The sequence below is a fragment of the Lolium rigidum genome, chromosome 7 (genome assembly GCF_022539505.1).
Source record: "Lolium rigidum isolate FL_2022 chromosome 7, APGP_CSIRO_Lrig_0.1, whole genome shotgun sequence".
NCBI lineage: Eukaryota > Viridiplantae > Streptophyta > Magnoliopsida > Poales > Poaceae > Lolium > Lolium rigidum.
Window position 1 is genome coordinate 176,126,389 of NC_061514.1, and position 18,641 is coordinate 176,145,029.

At 49.5% G+C, this 18,641-nt stretch overlaps 1 protein-coding gene across 2 annotated transcripts; it reads left to right on the forward strand.

The window, feature by feature from the left end:
* The first annotated feature begins 2,230 nt into the window (after positions 1-2,230).
* LOC124669308 lies at positions 2,231-6,749 on the forward strand. 2 transcript variants are annotated; one of them, XM_047205947.1, is made up of 8 exons: positions 2,231-2,572; positions 2,812-3,881; positions 4,095-5,304; positions 5,410-5,491; positions 5,569-5,635; positions 5,859-6,044; positions 6,121-6,181; positions 6,261-6,749. In XM_047205947.1, the coding sequence occupies exons 1-8, from the start codon at positions 2,380-2,382 to the stop codon at positions 6,410-6,412; spliced, it is 3,021 nt and encodes a 1,006-aa protein (XP_047061903.1). In that variant the 5' UTR covers positions 2,231-2,379; the 3' UTR covers positions 6,413-6,749. The 2 variants fall into 2 exon arrangements, with proteins under 2 accessions (XP_047061903.1, XP_047061902.1); XM_047205946.1 differs by having other exon boundaries at positions 2,233-2,572; positions 2,812-5,304.
* The last annotated feature ends 11,892 nt before the right edge of the window (positions 6,750-18,641 follow it).

The following is an 18,641-nucleotide window of genomic DNA, read 5'->3' on the forward strand; positions in this document are numbered from 1 at the left end:
ATGGGGGAAAGGGGGCTAGGAAGGTAGTCCAGATAATAAAGAACCCAACAAAGCTAGAATTCGCATCTCTCCATCATCAAATCCTAGCTGCAAAAAACAAATAATAACTCAGCAAGCAAAACCAACTAGTAAACATTGTCGCTGACATCCTCCCCTCCAGCAAGTCACCTGGCGGGCTGTCGAGGATGTGAATCCACCACTCCCCTCTTCTTTTCAGCTCAAATTAAATCAGGTACAGGGTGGATAAGCGGCTCCGGCAACCATTGAGCTCCAGCCCTAGCCCACCACGAGTGAGGAGGGAGGAGAAGACCTTGTCACCGCTGCTGGCTCGCTCAATCTTCTGAATGGCCGAACCCTCGTCCTGCGTTCCCTGCATCCGACGCCATCTTCCGTTAGGGGAAAACCGGAGTGAAGAACATATGAAGATAGACAGAGAGGAAGGGACAGAGAGAGGAGGGAGGACCAAACCTGAACGATTCTCCGGCTTGGGATCAAGGATTTGAAGCACCACCGTGCTTTCCAGCGCCTGCACCATTGCCCTCATTGGAGGCGAACACGACGAGGCGGAGGAGGGCGAGCCGCTACTGCCGCCGTCATCCACCTGATGCGGCCACCGTCATCGATCTCAACTCTTCTGCTCAGCTGCCTACCGTGCTAGGGTTTGCCTCCCAGCTGTGGGCCACCGCGGACGAATGAGGAGTGTGAGGCCGCAACCGACGAGGGCGAACATGGAGGTGACGAGCGGCGCAACGAGGGCGACGTGGGCGAGCTCGGAGATGGCGACCGCGATGGAGTAACTCCTCAAGCCCCTCCTCGATCTTGCCCCATGTCGATGCAGCGGAGCGACGGCGCCGCCTCTTCCCGCCTCCCTGCAGGCACGCCCTCCAGCTCCTGGTCCGGCGGCCACAAGTACCTCCACGCGGCCGTCATGTGGTTAAGGCGGCGGATTGGGGAGGGGAGGAGGACTGGATTGGAGGAGGAGAGGAGGCACGGGATTGGGGAGAGGAAGCTCTCGGTAAAGTTAGGGTTTTCATCGTGTTCATTTTTTGAGCGACGCGAGCACGTACCCTCACTGTCTCAAACAAATGGTCCCACGCAAGCACGGGCCCAACCGTCATGCATTCGGAACAAGCAGAAATCGGTGAAAAAAAGTACCACATCCGACGGCTGTGGTGAAAAGTGGGATTGTGGCTGGTGAAGCGAACGGATCAGATTGTTTTGCCCCTCTCAGACCCCCTAGATGGCTGGGTAGTCTTGCAACATTTATAGGAAGAATTGGTGTTTTTTCTTGGAAACATATTCATTTTTAGTTGTTCAAGTTGTCATAGATCCATCTAAAAGAAAAGTTTCTTATTATTTTGGTTTATAAAATGAATTCTTTTGGGATGTTGATGATGATTGTTGTGAAATTTGTTTCCATTTATAACTAGTTGTTGATCTCATGGTTATTTATGTTGTGTACATACTAACTATTTAGCAATAGATAAACATGCACAAGTATTGCAATCTGAGCGGAGTAAGAGGTGCCTACACAATTCAACACATTGAGGAGTACAAAGCAAGAATATTTTCTTTTGTAACTACAGTAAGAAAACATATAGTAACTACGATCCTAAATCAAACCACATATATGCGCAATAAGAGAAGTACGCCAAACAACAACAAACAGGCGCAACAAAGCGCGCTGGATCCATCTAGTAGCAGAACCAAAGCCCATGACTTGCGCGAGCATTATTTAAGATTGATGACGCTTCAACGCGCGTACGCTTAGCTAGTGTTCTTAGTCCTGCAAACAAAAGGCTACCTTTTTGTTTTGAGAAGGCGGATGCTGTTTGTTACTCCCTCCGTTCCTCAAAGCTTGTCTAACTTTATTTAAATACAAACACATTTTAATACGTAAATATATCCGTATATAGATAAAGATGTGACAAGTTTTTTTAGAACGGAAGAAGTGCATCATCTTGGTATTACCTCCGTTCATTACTTTGGCACTACAAGTAAAATTCCCTCCAAAAAAAGTCCTTCAAAAAAAGCACTACAAGTAAAACCACACTTATACTTGGGAAAAAAAAGAAGCAAAATGTCAATGCTGAAGTCAAAAAAAGAATCATCGAGGCATACAGCCCAATAGGCGATAGAGCCAACTAGCCCACGTTACGGCCCAGTATCGCAGCAGGCTTTGCGTGTTGGCACGCCCACGTCGCTTAAACCTAATCCAGCGCTCCGGCAGCAACTCGCCTCCGCCACCACCGCCGCCGCCTCCGCCTCCGCCTCTTCCCCAATCGGAATCCCGTCGAGCAGGGAGGCGCTGGCGGTTGCGCTCAAATGCACTCGGCCTAGCTAGCCAAACTTCTCCTGCACCCAGAGAAACTAGATCGGATGGCGAGGAAGAGGAAGCGGCGGGCCGACGGCGCCGCCACGGAGGCGCCGGTGGAGGTGGCCCAGCAGGAGGCTCCCGCGGCTGCTGCTGATTCAGCCGCGGCTGCGAAGACTGGGCGACCGCGGGGAGGCGACGCAACGGCCGAGCAGGAGGCGTCCGCCGCCGTGCACGCGCCCGGTCCTGCTGATTCAGGTACGCACGTATCTACGCCTCGCCGTAGACACGTCTCTTTAATTGGGGCTGAAAATTTGAGCGTATGTGGCTACGGCCTACGGCTAGTACCTACGGTTACTTGGGGTTTATCCATACGTGAGTCGAATGCTTTGCTTCCTGCCCCTGATTTGCACAACCCATGCCGATTTATTTAGTTTGTTTTCTAGGGTTGCGTCGAGAAATCATGCTTATCAGTACTGATTTTAGGTTTTCTGCAGGGAAGGAGACAACGGACGTGGAGGGAAAGAAGCCTAAGCGCACGAAGAAGAAGAAGAAGAAGACGGATCAATCTCCGCGTCCTCCTGCATCGAATGCTGATGCTGCTGCCACGGGTAAATCTGGTGATGACTGCACAGATGGGGTGGGTGTTCTAGGAGACGCTGAAGTTACTATGAACCCAAGAAATGGGGACCATCCAGAGAGGAAGAAGCCTAAGCGCGGGAAGAAGAAGAAGAATATGCAGCAACCGTCCCCTTCTGCTGTCTCTGATGGCAATGCTCTTGAGCTTGACAAATCCAGAACTGACTGTAAAGACGTTGAAAATGTACTAGGAGATGACGAAACTATTAGGAGTCCCAGAAATGAAGAGGATCCAGGCTTTTCTGTTGAGCAGGACATACCGGAGAGGAAGAAGCCTAGGCGCAAGAAACGGAAGAATAACAAGCAGGAGCAATCCCCTTCTGCTGTAACAGATGGCGACACAATTGTGGTTGGTACGTCTGGAAATGACTGCACACATGGGAAAGGTGTTCCAGGAGTTGCTGACGTTAGTATGAGTTCCAGAAATGGAGAGGATCAAGACTGTCCTGAGGTAAACATTGAGAAAGGGGCACCAGAGAGGAAGAAGCCTAAGCGCAGGCAGAAGAAGAAGAATATGCAGCAACCATCCCCTTCTGCTGTCTCTAATGGCAACGCTGTTGAGCTTGACAAATCCAGAACTGACTGTAAAGATGTTGAAGATGTACCAGGAGATGACGAAACTATTAGGAGTCCCAGAAATGAAGAGGATCCAGGCTTTTCTGCTGAGCAGGATATACCGGAGAGGAAGAAGCCTAGGCGTAAGAAATGGAAGAATAACAAGCAGGAGCAATCCCCTTCTGCTGTAACAGATGGCGATGCAATTGTGGTTGGTACATCTGGAAATGACTGCACACATGGGAACGGTGTTCCAAGAGTTGCTGACGTTACTATGAGTTCCAGAAATGGGGAGGATCAAGACTGTCCTGAGGTAAGCATTGCAGAGAAAGAGACACCAGGGAGGAAGAAGCCTAAGCTCAAGAAACGGAAGGAGAATAAGGAGCGATCCACTGCCACTGTGTCTGATGATGGTGCTGTTCTGTTACACAAATCTGAAAATGACTGCATTGATGGGGATGATGCTTCAGGAGATGCTCAAGTTAGTGTGAGCACCACAAATGTAGAAGATCCATACTGTCCCGAGGTCAACATTGCAGAGAAGGGAACAAATGAGAGGAAAAAGCCTAAGCCCAAGAAACGGAAGGAGAATAAGGAGCGATCCACTGCCACTGTGTCTGATGATGGTGCTGTTCTGTTACACAAATCTGAAAATGACTGCATTGATGGGGATGATGCTTCAGGAGATGCTCAAGTTAGTGTGAGCACCACAAATGTAGAAGATCCATACTGTCCCGAGGTCAACATTGCAGAGAAGGGAACAAATGAGAGGAAAAAGCCTAAGCCCAAGAAACGGAAGAATAAAAAGGAAGGTTCCTCTTCTGTTATACTGGATGCTGGTGCTGTTGTAGCAGATGAATCTAGAAATAGCTGTAAGGATGGGGATTGTGCACCACGAGACATTGGAGCTAGTATTTCCCCCCCAAATGGAGAGGATTCAGTGTGTCCTGCGGTAAACAATGCAGAGAAGGGGATACCAGAGATGAATAAGCCTAAGCGGAAGAAACAGAAGAAGAACAACCAGCAGCCATCACCTTCTGCTGTGTTGGATGCCACTGATGTTGTGATGGACAAATCAGGGCATGACAGCACAAATGTGGGAGCTCCGTCAGGGGCTTCTGATGTTACTATCAGTCCCAGAATTGGAGAGGGTCCAGAATATACCAAGTTAAACTCTACCGATGATTTCTTGGAGGAAAATAAAGTGAATAAAGACTACTCTCAGAAATCTAAGCTCAAGAAACAGATGAAAAATAAGCACGAGCAATCTCCTTCTGCTCTACTGGATACTTGTGCTGCTGTGGAGGATAAATCTGGAAATAGTTACGTAGATGGGAAAGGTTCGCTAGGAGCTACTGATATTAGTACGAGTCCCAGAACTGGAAAGGATCATGACTGTCCTGAGGTAAACATAGCTAATGATTTGGTGGAGGTAAAGAATGGGAATAACAACAACTCACAGAAACCTAAGAACAGGGAACGGAAAAGGAAGAAGATGGCTCCAGTAGCTGTTACTGAGACACCCCCTGTGGGTGGTGTCAGCTCAGATGAAAGGAAGGATGCGTTTGAGACAGGCTCCATGAAGGTTACAGCTAAGTCAACTATTATTTCCATGACCTCCACCTCAGGAGAAAATTACAAAGAAAATGTCCGGGACATCTACTCACCAGAAGGGTCGCTTGTAAGGTTTCAGAGGAAAAAACTTCTTATTCTTGATATTAACGGTATACTTGCGGATATCAATACAGACCGCGATGTTGCTCACATGGCAGATGGAAGGGTTCGAGGAAAAAATGGTAAACTTATTTAATATTTCTCGTACAACACTTGTTCTTGGTATAAATTTGGATTGGAATATCTAACTCAAGATGCTAATGTCTTATGATTTACTATTGCACCAGTCTTCAAAAGATATTACCTTGATGATTTTCTGAGATTTTGCTTCCAGAACTTCGAGCTAGGGATATGGTCATCGAGAATGAAGTACCGATTCTTTTCCCATGCACACATTTTATACTTGCCATGATGTCACTGCAGTCCTAATTTTTCTGATTCTCCAGAGTAAATGTGGATGCTGTTCTTGATATCCTTATGAAAGATCTCAGGCGACACTTGCTATTCTTCTGGGTAAGTGATGGAAAAGCATGTAGAATTGCTACTTCTATTTTCTGACAGATTTTTCTTATTCATGGTTTTACTTGGAGAATGATAGCAAGAAAGCCAGAGGATGTGCATTTGTAGTCCAGAAAATGTTTGAAAATGCCATTTGCATTGCCACATTTTTTTATTACGAATTTTGTTTCTCTTTCTAGAGTCGCTTGGGAGTCCTAATGGGTTCTAATTTGGCCAGGACGCTTCTCAATGCACTACTACTAATCGTGGTACTCTTGAAAACCGCTACAAACCATTAGTATTGAAGGAACTAAAGAAACTGTGGAATAAAGAGGACCCTGATCTTCCATGGGAGCAAGGGGAATTTTCACCTTCAAATACTTTGCTTGTGGATGATTCTCCTTACAAGGCTCTGCGCAATCCGGTACTGAGTCCTCCCCTGTTCCTAGAGTATCTGTTGTTATTCACATATATTTTCTCTTGACGTCTGTATTGTGCAGCCACACACTGCCATTTTTCCACAACCCTATAGCTATCATATGGAGGAGGATGAATCATTGGGTCAGATTCAACATCTTAAGATTATTTTACCATTTACACGTGTTGAAATCATTAGTGCTGATACTTGTTCCATAAACAGGACCAGGTGGAGATCTTCGTGTGTATCTAGAGAACATTGCTGCTGCAGATGATGTTCAGCGGTATGTCCAGGAGCACCCTTTTGGTCAACCTTCCATTACCGAGAGTCATCCACATTGGAATTTCTATGCGAAAATACATTGCACTGGATAGACTCGAATATTCAGATAGACGTGCATGGTTGTGAGCTTCCGTACAGTGTCAGCAAGAGATTTAGTGGGGCTTGTGTTGGTTGTTGGATGGCAGGAAGTCCCGCTCTCAAGTTTTGTTTGTTCACTTAGCATGGCTGCCTGTAGGCCTGTTTTGTTGCATAGATCAGTGGTCAGAAGATATAGCCGATTCCAACAATTTTGATACTTTGTTTAGCTACGTGCTTATCCTAAACTAGACGAACATGTGAGCTTTGCCTCGCCGCCTGCATGACGTTTTCTCACAGCGTGACTGGTGCGAGTTATTTGGTGGCAGTAAACCTTTTAGCTTTGTTTGATTCTTTTTACCTGTTTTGTATTGCTACCTGAGTTTATTTTGATTAGATATGCTGATCAGATCATATGTATTTTAGGGTTAAATGGTTACATGCCACTGCAACATTCGAACTATGACATTACAAAGATGACTCTTGGAAATATGCAACCGTATCTTTGCTATAATTTCAGAGATGTCATTTCTCCACTTAGATGACGTTAACGGTTCAAACCAGCTTGAATTTTTGTTTGTATTTCGATACTGACCATCCTACCCCTGTGCCAAGTTGATTAAAAATTATGCCAGATTTTGGCCAAGACTTCAACTTAGGGCGCATCTCCAATGGCGTGCGCAAATGGATGCTGAGCGGCCGTTTGTGTCTACCAGGTTAGAAAATGCGTCGGGTCCCTGCTCCAACGGGGCGACGCAAAGTGACCAGGCCTTCCGCGGCGACGCAAACCTAGCCCAAATATGCGTCTCGCAGCGTCTGCGTAAAGTATCTGCTCGCGTCTAGCGGATGTTTTGTCGGGCCCGCTTGGCAGGGACCTTGCGTCGATGCATCTTCTCAGGCGCGCCAGCGACTAGCGCCGAGGCGTTGCTTCGGCAGTCTGCGCCATGTTAATGGCGATGCCTCGCCTGTCAAGCGGCTGCCGCCCACCTCCGCCAAGGCAGTAGTGGCGATGCCATGCGTCCCGCGGCCGTCTCCTGCCTCCGGCCTATATAAAGAGGGCGCGCGCACTTCGTCCTCATCCACTCGTAGCGTCGCCTAGCTCCACCGTTGCGCCGCCTAGCTCTTCCTGCGACGCTACCAAGCTCGCGAGGAAGTCCATGATGGGTCCTGGTGGCCGGCGGTCGAGGCCCGGGCCTGGGGCCCCCGAGACCGGGGCAGGGGCCGCTGTGGTGGAGCAGCTACGGCCCCACGGTCGCTGTCGCCTTTGCCTTCCTCGTCTTCGCAGGAGGAGCGCTGCTTCGAGTTCCTTCTCCGTATCGACGACGACCCTTGCAATAATGAATGCACGAAAAAATATTATTCTTTTTTTATTTCCCCGTAAATTGAGTTGTTAATGAACCCGCTTCATTCGCTGACTCTATTTCATTCCCTGTACGACATGCTGTAGTCGTCGCCATATTCAATATGTCACTTAGTCATATCTGCCTCGCAGCGGGTCAGCACCTCCGAAAGAAAGGGAGGGAGGACTTCATTCAGTGACTCCGCGATCGCCCTCTGAACGATCAAAATAAGGTAATATAAATCTAATCCTAGCCATGACACACCCTGTCCCATGCCAATGTCGCCTTCAGGGCCCAACTTGGGAAGGCCTACCAGACCGCCGGAGTCCTCTTCCACTCGGCATCAAGCGGCTCCCGGACAAGATCGCCGAGTTTGTCGATGGCGTCGGGAGGCCAGCTGCAACTTCTGTCGGTGGCCTGTAGAGGTCTTGTTCGACGGGCAGGGCAAGATACACCTGCACACGGGGTATGACAAGTTCGCCTGCGACCTCGCGCTCGAGCCCGGCTGCCAGCTCACCTTCCTCTACGAGGGGGATGACGAGATGATTGTCAAGGTTTTCGATGACACAGCCTGCCGTAGGCACTACCACACTGGCGAGTCCGGCCCGGACACCGACAGTTAAAACTGTTAGAGGTTCTTTCTTTGCAGCGAATATGGCTACGAGCCAATTGAAGCCAGTAGTGGCGGTTTTTGTATGTTCTTCCTTGGTGGGAACAACAGAGTCATTATTGCCAGCTGGATTTTTCAGTTTGGGTGATTCCCCCGAGAGTGTTCTTTCTTGGGAGCGAACATTGGGAACCAACACTTCTGGCTTTTCTCATTTTCCAATGTTTTAATTTGTGTCAACCATGGTACAAACCATGTATTAGTTTGTGTAAATCATGTTCCAAATTATGTATTAGTTTGTGTAAAACCATATTCCAATATGCAATGTTTGGAACTATGTTTAAATTGAGAAGAGAAAAAAACAAGAAGAAAAAAAATGTGTTCCTGGAGCCACCCCAGACGCAAACGGACGCATGGACAAAAACGATCATTTTCGCGTCCGCAAACGGACGCTCGCGGATAATTTGGGCGTCCGAAATGCGTTGCCCCCTTACCATCGCCCTCTTCGCCCCCTCTTCGCTGGAGCAGCACTGGGACATCATTTTAACATTATTTGAAAAAAAATAGGAATATTTCGACTGTAGTTTGGCATCAATTTCATAGAAAAAAGAACCAATATAACATAACAGATGGAGAACAAATGATTTCACTACAACATTCACGCAAACAAGGTCAGAAACACATGATCATACTGAGGTTCACAAGCACAAGCGCGCGGACACAGAGATTCATTACAAAAAAGTTTGCAGACCAAAGGAACGCTACAATTGGTGAGGTCGAGCTGCCGACATGGATAGGAAGACAAATCAGTTGTTGAAGCACGAACCCATGGTCGTGTTCCCCGTGGCAGCCGCCTGCCAACTTGCTCTCTTGTTGCATCCTCGGTAGGCTTCCCAAGTCCTGCAATCTTCCTCTTCAACAACCCATGAGAAATAAAACGGTAATGCACAAAGTCCAAAATCTTTTATCTACCTGCGTTATTTTTTGGAGAAATACAAATAGCTCTCAAGTTGGTCTAAGGATTTTTGGAGAAATACAAATATTGCTCTCAAGTTGATCTAAGGATCATGGTTCATCAATATATAGACTATTCACATATGAGATTGTGTGCCTTCACATTTAAACAGATGATAATACATATACAAAAAGTCATAATCCATGAAGTATGGTGTTATACTGTAAATTCATGAGATATTGTTGAAGTATTACCTATCATTTTTTCAGTTGAACTACTTCCAAAGTGTTGGACAATTTCCATTCATACTAAGAACTGAAGACAATTTCCTATCGTAATCTTGCATCTAAACTTCTTACTGTGCAGAACTCACCTGCCACAAGATACAGAACAAATAGGCTAACAAAATATACATAGACACGATGACGACATGCACATCTTTGGATTCAAAACGGCGACACTTCTCGATAATAAGCTCAACTCGGTACACAGATCCCACCAGCCAGCAGACCATTACAACACAACATAAGAGCCTAAACACCTAACCTAGATAAGATAGTAACATAGCAGACATGCCACCTCCTGTCATATTTATCCTAAACATCCAAAAGCAATTAATCAGAACAATAAATGGAAGAGAAAAACGGTTAAGCCACTACGGGAAAATCAGGCGCTGCCGTGCAGCCAAACTTTGCCGTGAGCTGCTGCACGGCAAAGATTTCTTTGCCGTGCGTAGCAAGAAGAGCGCACGGCAACCCAAAAGTGCACGGCAAAGTATGAGAGCAGCGCACGGCAAAGAAACAAAGCACGGCAAAGAAAGATATGGCGCACGGCAAAGAATTTTCTCACGGCAAAGAATGGGAGCAGCGCACGGCAAAGATTGTAGCACGGCAAAGTCCCTGCAAGCCGCACGGCAAAGAAACAGCTCACGGCAAAGGCCTGGGCACTGCCGTGCAGCCAAACTTTGCCGTGCGGACAGACTAAGTTGCACGGCAAAGGGTCCTTTGCCGTGCGCTTCTCCCTTTGCCGTGCGCCAATATACTTTTTTTTTTGTTTTTCTAACTATTTTATTTCATCTACTACTTATATTTATTTTATTAATTAGTTTTTCTTTTTGATGACTATTTATTACACTATGTGAAATACAAAATTACTCTCCATGCTCATCCCCCACATATATCGGGGTTCGGGTGCTCCGGCGGCCGTCCCCCTCCTTCCCCCCAAAACGAGCGGGACGGCGGGTCTACCCCCTAGATTTCTCCGCGCGACGTTCCACCAATATACCTTTTCATAGGTTTAGGTTTGTTTAGTCCATGGACATATGGAAAACCATGTGTGGTACCCTTTGGCACAGTCTAGCCCCCGATATACCCGCGGCGGGACACTTCACCTTACACGTCCAGGAATCTGTTAAGTGTTATCGCCCGAAGGTGAGGAATGTCAGACCGGGGATCCATGCCATGCACCATTTGGTGAATTACACCTAGCATCACACTTTGAAACATAGAATAGGTCCACATGCAAGGTTTGGTGGGGTTCTGGTGCTGCGGCGGTCGTTCTCCCCCTCCTCCCCCCAAAACAGCGGAACGTGTGCCCCGGCGGGTCTACCCCCCTAGATTTCTCCGCGCGAGGGTGCACCAATGTAACTTTTCATTCTTTTAGGTTTGTTTAGTACATATACACATGGAGAACCAAAGATTGGGACCCTTTGGCACATATACCAGCAGGCTAGAGCCATTATCACACGATCGACGGTGTGCTCGGTCTCATTGGTTAGGGTTAGGTGTAGGGTTAGGGCTAGGGTTTAGGGGCTAGGGCTAGGGTTTAGGTTAAAGGGTAAGTATTTATGGTTAGGTATAGGTTTAGGGTTAGGGTTAGGGTTTATGATGCATGGTTCTGCGGCTCGGCGTCGTGGTTTAGGGATTTAGAGGGGTTTAGGGCTCGAAGCCTCCCCCAGTTTAGGGTTTAGGGTTTAGGGGAGCTACTTTTGCACCATTAGACCTTGCATCACACTTTGACACATATCATAGGTCCACATGCAAGGTTTGGTGGGGTTCCGGTGCTCCGGCGGTCGTTATCCCCCTCCTCCCCCCAAAACAGCTGGAACGCGTGCCCCGGCGGGTCTACCCCCTAGATTTCTCCGCGCGAGGGTGCACCAATGTAACTTTTCATTATTTTAGGTTTGTTTAGTACATATACACATGGAGAACCAAAGATTGGGACCCTTTGGCACATATACCAGCAGCTAGAGCCATTATCACACGATCGACGGTGTGCACGGTCTCTTGGTTAGGGTTAGGTGTAGGGTTAGGGCTAGGGTTTAGGGGCTAGGGCTAGGGTTTAGGTTAAAGGGTAAGTATTTATGGTTAGGTTTAGGTTTAGGGTTTAGGGTTAGGGTTAGGGTTTATGATGCATGGTTCTCACGACTCGGCGTCGTGGTTTAGGGATTTAGAGGGGTTTAGGGCTCGAAGCCTCCCCGGTTTAGGGTTTAGGGTTTAGGGGAGCTACTTTTGCACCATTAGACCTTGCACCACACTTTGACACATATCATAGGTCCACATGCAAGGTTTGGTGGGGTTCCGGTGCTCCGGCGGTCGTTATCCCCCTCCTCCCCCAAAACAAGCGGAACGTGTGCCCTGGCGGGTCTACCCCCTAGATTTCTCCGCGCGAGGGTGCACCAATGTAACTTTTCATAGGTTTAGGTTTGTTTAGTCCATGGACATATGGAAAACCTTCTGTGGCACCCTTTGGCACAGTCTAGCCCCCGATATACCCGCGGCGGGACACTTCAGCGTACACGTCCAGGGAATCGTTAAGTGTTATCGCCCGAAGGTGAGGAATGTCAGACCGGGGATCCATGCCATGCACCATTTTGTGAATCAGACCTTGCATCACACTTTGACACATATCATAGGTCCACATGCAAGGTTTGGTGGGGTTCCGGTGCTCCGGCGGTCGTTATCCCCTCCTCCCCCCAAAACAGCGGAACGCGTGCTCCAGCGGGTCTACCCCCTAGATTTCTCCGCGCGAGGGTGCACCAATGTAACTTTTCATTCCTTTATGTTTGTTTAGTACATATACACATGGAGAACCAAGATTGGGACCCTTTGGCACATATACCCGCAGCTAGAGCCATTATCACACGATCGACGGTGTGCACGATCTGTCGGTTAGGGTTAGGTGTAGGGTTAGGGCTAGGGTTTAGGGGCTAGGGCTAGGGTTTAGGTTAAAGGGTAAGTATTTATGGTTAGGTTTAGGTTTAGGGTTTAGGGTTAGGGTTAGGGTTTATGATGCATGGTTCACGAGCTCAGCGTCGTGGTTTAGGGATTTAGAGGGGTTTAGGGCTCGAAGCCTCCCCGGTTTAGGGTTTAGGGTTTAGGGGAGCTACTTTTGCACCATTAGACCTTGCACCACACTTTGACACATATCATAGGTCCACATGCAAGGTTTGGTGGGGTTCCGGTGCTCCGGCGGTCGTTATCCCCTCCTCCCCCAAAACAGCGGAACGTGTGCCCCGGCGGGTCTACCCCCTAGATTTCTCCGCGCGAGGGTGCACCAATGTAACTTTTCATAGGTTTAGGTTTGTTTAGTCCATGGACATATGGAAAACCATGTGTGGCACCCTTTGGCACAGTCTAGCCCCCGATATACCCGCGGCGGGACACTTCAGCGTACACGTCCAGGAATCTGTTAAGTGTTATCGCCCGAAGGTGAGGAATGTCAGACCGGGGATCCATGCCATGCACCATTTTGTGAATCACACCTTTCATCACACTTTGACACATATCATAGGTCCACATGCAAGGTTTGGTGGGGTTCCGGTGCTCCGGCGGTCGTTATCCCCCTCCTCCCCCCAAAACAGCGGAACGTGTGCCCCAGCGGGTCTACCCCCCTAGATTTCTCCGCGCGAGGGTGCACCAATGTAACTTTTCATTCCTTTATGTTTGTTTAGTACATATACACATGGAGAACCAAGATTGGGACCCTTTGGCACATATACCCGCAGCTAGAGCCATTATCACACGATCGACGGTGTGCACGATCTGTCGGTTAGGGTTAGGTGTAGGGTTAGGGCTAGGGTTTAGGGGCTAGGGCTAGGGTTTAGGTTAAAGGGTAAGTATTTATGGTTAGGTTTAGGTTTAGGGTTTAGGGTTAGGGTTAGGGTTTATGATGCATGGTTCTGCAGCTCCGCGTCGTGGTTTAGGGATTTAGAGGGGTTTAGGGCTCGAAGCCTCCCCGAGTTTAGGGTTTAGGGTTTAGGGGAGCTACTTTTGCACCATTAGACCTTGCACCACACTTTGACACATATCATAGGTACACATGCAAGGTTTGGTGGGGTTCCGGTGCTCCGGCGGTCGTTATCCCCCTCCTCCCCCAAAACAGCGGAACGTGTGCCCCGGCGGGTCTACCCCCCTAGATTTCTCCACGCGAGGGTGCACCAATGTAACTTTTCATAGGTTTAGGTTTTTTTAGTCCATGGACATATGGAAAACCATGTGTGGCACCCTTTGGCACAGTCTAGGCCCCGATATACCCGCGGCGGGACACTTCGGCGTACACGTCCGGGAATCGTTAAGTGTTATCGCCCGAAGGTGAGGAATGTCGGACCGGGGATCCATGCCATGCACCATTTTGTGAATCACACCTTGCATCACACTTTGACACATAGAATAGGTCCACATGCAAGGTTTGGTGGGGTTCCGGTGCTCCGGCGGTCGTTATCCCCCTCCTCCCCAAAACAGCGGAACGTGTGCCCCGAGCGGGTCTACCCCCCTAGATTTCTCCGCGCGAGGGTGCACCAATGTAACTTTTCATTCCTTTATGTTTGTTTAGTACATATACACATGGAGAACCAAGATTGGGACCCTTTGGCACATATACCCGCAGCTAGAGCCATTATCACACGATCGACGGTGTGCCTGATCTACTGGTTAGGGTTAGGTGTAGGGTTAGGGCTAGGGTTTAGGGGCTAGGGCTAGGGTTTAGGTTAAAGGGTAAGTATTTATGGTTAGGTTTAGGTTTAGGTTTTAGGGTTAGGGTTAGGGTTTATGATGCATGGTTCTCGCAGCTCCGGCGTCGTGGTTTAGGGATTTAGAGGGGTTTAGGGCTCGAAGCCTCCCCGGCTTAGGGTTTAGGGTTTAGGGGAGCTACTTTTGCACCATTAGACCTTGCACCACACTTTGACACATATCATAGGTCCACATGCAAGGTTTGGTGGGGTTCCGGTGCTCCGGCGGTCGTTATCCCCCTCCTCCCCCAAAACAGCGGAACGTGTGCTCCGGCGGGTCTACCCCCCTAGATTTCTCCGCGCGAGGGTGCACCAATGTAACTTTTCATAGGTTTAGGTTTGTTTAGTCCATGGACATATGGAAAACCATGTGTGGCACCCTTTGGCACAGTCTAGCCCCCGATATACCCGCGGCGGGACACTTCGGCCGTACACGTCCGGGAATGCGTTAAGTGTTATCGCCCGAAGGTGAGGAATGTCGGACCGGGGATCCATGCCATGCACCATTTTGTGAATCACACCTTGCATCACACTTTGACACATAGAATAGGTCCACATGCAAGGTTTGGTGGGGTTCCGGTGCTCCGGCGGTCGTTATCCCCCTCCTCCCCCAAAACAGCGGAACGTGTGCCCCGGCGGGTCTACCCCCTAGATTACTCCGCGAGGGTGCACCAATGTAACTTTTCATTCCTTTATGTTTGTTTAGTACATATACACATGGAGAACCAAAGATTGGGACCCTTTGGCACATATACCAGCAGCTAGAGCCATTATCACACGATCGACGGTGTGCTCGGTCTCTTGGTTAGGGTTAGGTGTAGGGTTAGGGCTAGGGTTTAGGGGCTAGGGCTAGGGTTTAGGTTAAATGGTAAGTATTTATGGTTAGGTATAGGTTTAGGGTTTAGGGTTAGGGTTAGGGTTTATGATGCATGGTTACTGCAGCTCAGCGTCGTGGTTTAGGGATTTAGAGGGGTTTAGGGCTCGAAGCCTCCCCGGTTTAGGGTTTAGGGTTTAGGGGAGCTACTTTTGCACCATTAGACCTTGCACCACACTTTGACACATATCATAGGTCCACATGCAAGGTTTGGTGGGGTTCCGGTGCTCCGGCGGTCGTTATCCCCCTCCTCCCCCCAAAACAGCGGAACCTGTGCCCCGGCGGGTCTACCCTCCTAGATTTCTCCGCGCGAGGGTGCACCAATGTAACTTTTCATTATTTTAGGTTTGTTTAGTACATATACACATGGAGAACCAAAGATTGGGACCCTTTGGCACATATACCAGCAGCTAGAGCCATTATCACACGGTCGACGGTGTGCCCGGTCTCATTGGTTAGGGTTAGGTGTAGGGTTAGAGCTAGGGTTTAGGGGCTAGGGCTAGGGTTTAGGTTAAAGGGTAAGTATTTATGGTTAGGTTTAGGTTTTGGGTTTAGGGTTAGGGTTAGGGTTTATGATGCATGCTTCTGCAGCTCCGGCGTCGTGGTTTATGGATTTAGAGGGGTTTAGGGCTCGAAGCCTCCCCAGTTTAGGGTTTAGGGTTTAGGGGAGCTACTTTTGCACCATTAGACCTTGCACCACACTTTGAAACATATCATAGGTCCACATGCAAGGTTTGGTGGGGTTCCGGTGCTCCGGCGGTCGTTATCCCCCTCCTCCCCCCAAAACAGCGGAACGTGTGCCCCGGCGGGTCTACCCCCCTAGATTTCTCCGCGCGGGTGCACCAATGTAACTTTTTAATTCTTTTGGTTATGATTTAGGGTTAGGGTAAGGTTTAGGGTTAAGGGTTATGGTTAGGGATTTCGGGTTGATCCGCAACTCCCGCGTTAGCAATTGAAGTTGCGTCTACCCCCCTTGATTTTTCCGCGTGAGGTGAACCGGATTGAATCACATATTTATTGAAAAGCATGGGACATATATTATTACATAATACACATTTTGAAAAAACAAGTTTAATATAATTTTTAAATAAAACTTAATGTTATCGATAATTAAAATGGTAAAAATAAAAAATCCTTTGCCGTGCGTAAGCCCACGGCAAAGAACTCTGCCGCACGGCAAAGGGTCCTTTGCCGTGCGCTTCTCCCTTTGCCGTGCGCTTCTCCCTTTGCCGTGCGTAAGCCCACGGCAAAGCCCTTCCCGCACGGCAAAGCGCCCCTGCCGCACGGCAAAGGCACGCGCACGGCAAAGCCACGACTTAACCCTAAACGCATCGATCCGACCAGGTGGGTTTCTGGCCAATCGAGCACGCGCCCGCACCCTGCCTCCTCCCACGCGCCAAGCGCCGCCGCCCACCTCCTGCTCTCCTCCGCCCCTCCGGCCAAGCCGCCGTCGCCGGCCCCCACCGCCCACGCCGCCGCCGCCGCCGGCCCCACCCGCCCACGCGGCCGCCGCCGGCCTCCTCCCACGCGGCCGCCGCCGGCCTCCTCCTCCTCCTCCCACGCAGCCGCCGCCGGCCCTCCTCCTCCCACGCAGCCGCCGCCGGCCTCCTCCTCCTCCTCCCACGCAGCCGCCGCCGGCCTCCTCCTCCTCCTCCCACGCAGCCGCCGCCGGCCTCCTCCTCCCACGCAGCCGCCGCCGGCCTCCTCCTCCTCCTCCCACGCAGCCGCCGCCGGCCTCCTCCTCCCACGCAGCCGCCGCCGGCCTCCTCCTCCCACGCAGCCGCCGCCGGCCTCCTCCCGTGCTTCAAGGTAACGCCCTCTCCACCGCCTCACATTTTTCCTCTCGCCAGCCCCCACCGCCGGGGACCAGCCTTCCGCCGTCGGCCTCGTGTTCGTGGCTGCCTGTGGCGGTGGCGGCACCGTCCGGTTTTTTTAGATTTTGCCGTGATCGGTGGTTTTAGCCGCCGGGGGAGGATCTAGCAGGGTGTCCTTGAGTTGGGCATATGACTGCGTATGGAATGCTTCCAATTCCAACTTGGGAGCCCGCCGCCGCCCGCGGTGAGAATTTTGTGTGTGCGAGTGAAGGCTATTTTACCTTGGCATTGTCTTCTCATGGCTGTTCATGGGCATGGAGGAGATGATAGTATAATCCGGTTCTAAACTTCCAACTGGGATTTTAGTTTAGTATGAATTAGATATAGGATTTTAGTTTAGTATAATATTTTAGTGTTTAGTATAAATTAGAAATAGGAATTTAGCTATTGTTATACCACTATTGTAAAAAATTCTTGTTCACTTGCATGACTATTTTTCTCGTTATGCGAGCGATGCTTCGAGGTGGACACGAGGGGCGGCGTCGCGGGGGTGTTTGACGGGGCGTTCCGGATCTTCTTCGGCGATTCTCTCAGAGGGTCGTTGATCTTCTTCGCTTGTTGTCGATCACGCTTCGAGGGTGAGAATCCGTTCGCCTCTCTTGTACCTAGGTTTTTTTGTGTGTCTAGATCACCAAGTCTGTCGCGATACCTAGGCGTCTCTTCCCGACCGTAAGGGTTACGCGGATAAATATGCATTAGTGGTCTCGCATATTATGAACCGTAACTCTTACGGCATTTATCGGGACAGCCGGCGGATGCGTAGTTGGGTACGTTCTCCGTGCTCTACCCCGATCCGAGACAGGATTTCGGTAGCGCCTCCCCGTTGTTCTCCGGATGCACACCCCTCTCGGCTTTTTGCCGAGACGTGTATCGGGAGAGCAGCGGGGAGGTGCTGCCGAAATTCTGTCTCGGACTCGGGTAGAGCTGGGAGAACGTACTCAATCTACGGATCCGGCGGCTGCTAGGAGCCCACCTAGTAGAGTTTCGGGTTGATGCACGCGTAAAATAAATAAATATATGATGCATTTATTTCCTATTTGATATATAAATGCTATGTTCGTCTGTTTTGTTGCTGATTAGAGGATGGATAATCGTGGCTGGATGTACGATGGCGAGAATCGGTCGGTGGAACTATACCGATGAATGGGGAGAAAAGACCGAGCGGTTTGTGGATAGGGCGTTTGCCATCCCTAGCAGACCTATAAGTGTTTGGTGCCCTTGTAGTAAGTGCGCTAACCGAAAGGCACGGGACAAGGAAACTATGAGTATGCACCTGATCAAGTTTGGGTTCACACCGTCCTACGGGATTTGGACTTACCATGGAGAAAAGGCAAAGAAACGTGCTAGGAAGGAGGTGCGGCAGATTCAACCTAGGGGGGAATATGACACTTGGTTTTGATAGGTGCTTAGAAAACTTGGCTAATGGTAATGTGCTCGAAAGCTCTCATGTAGAGGTGGAGACACCTCGGGATGCGGAGACAAGTGAGGACCCGGAGGAAAACACAAAGGAGTATTATGAGGCTCGTTTGCTTCGCGAAACCCCTACATGAAAATACAGAGGTTACCCAACTAGATGCCATCGCTCGCC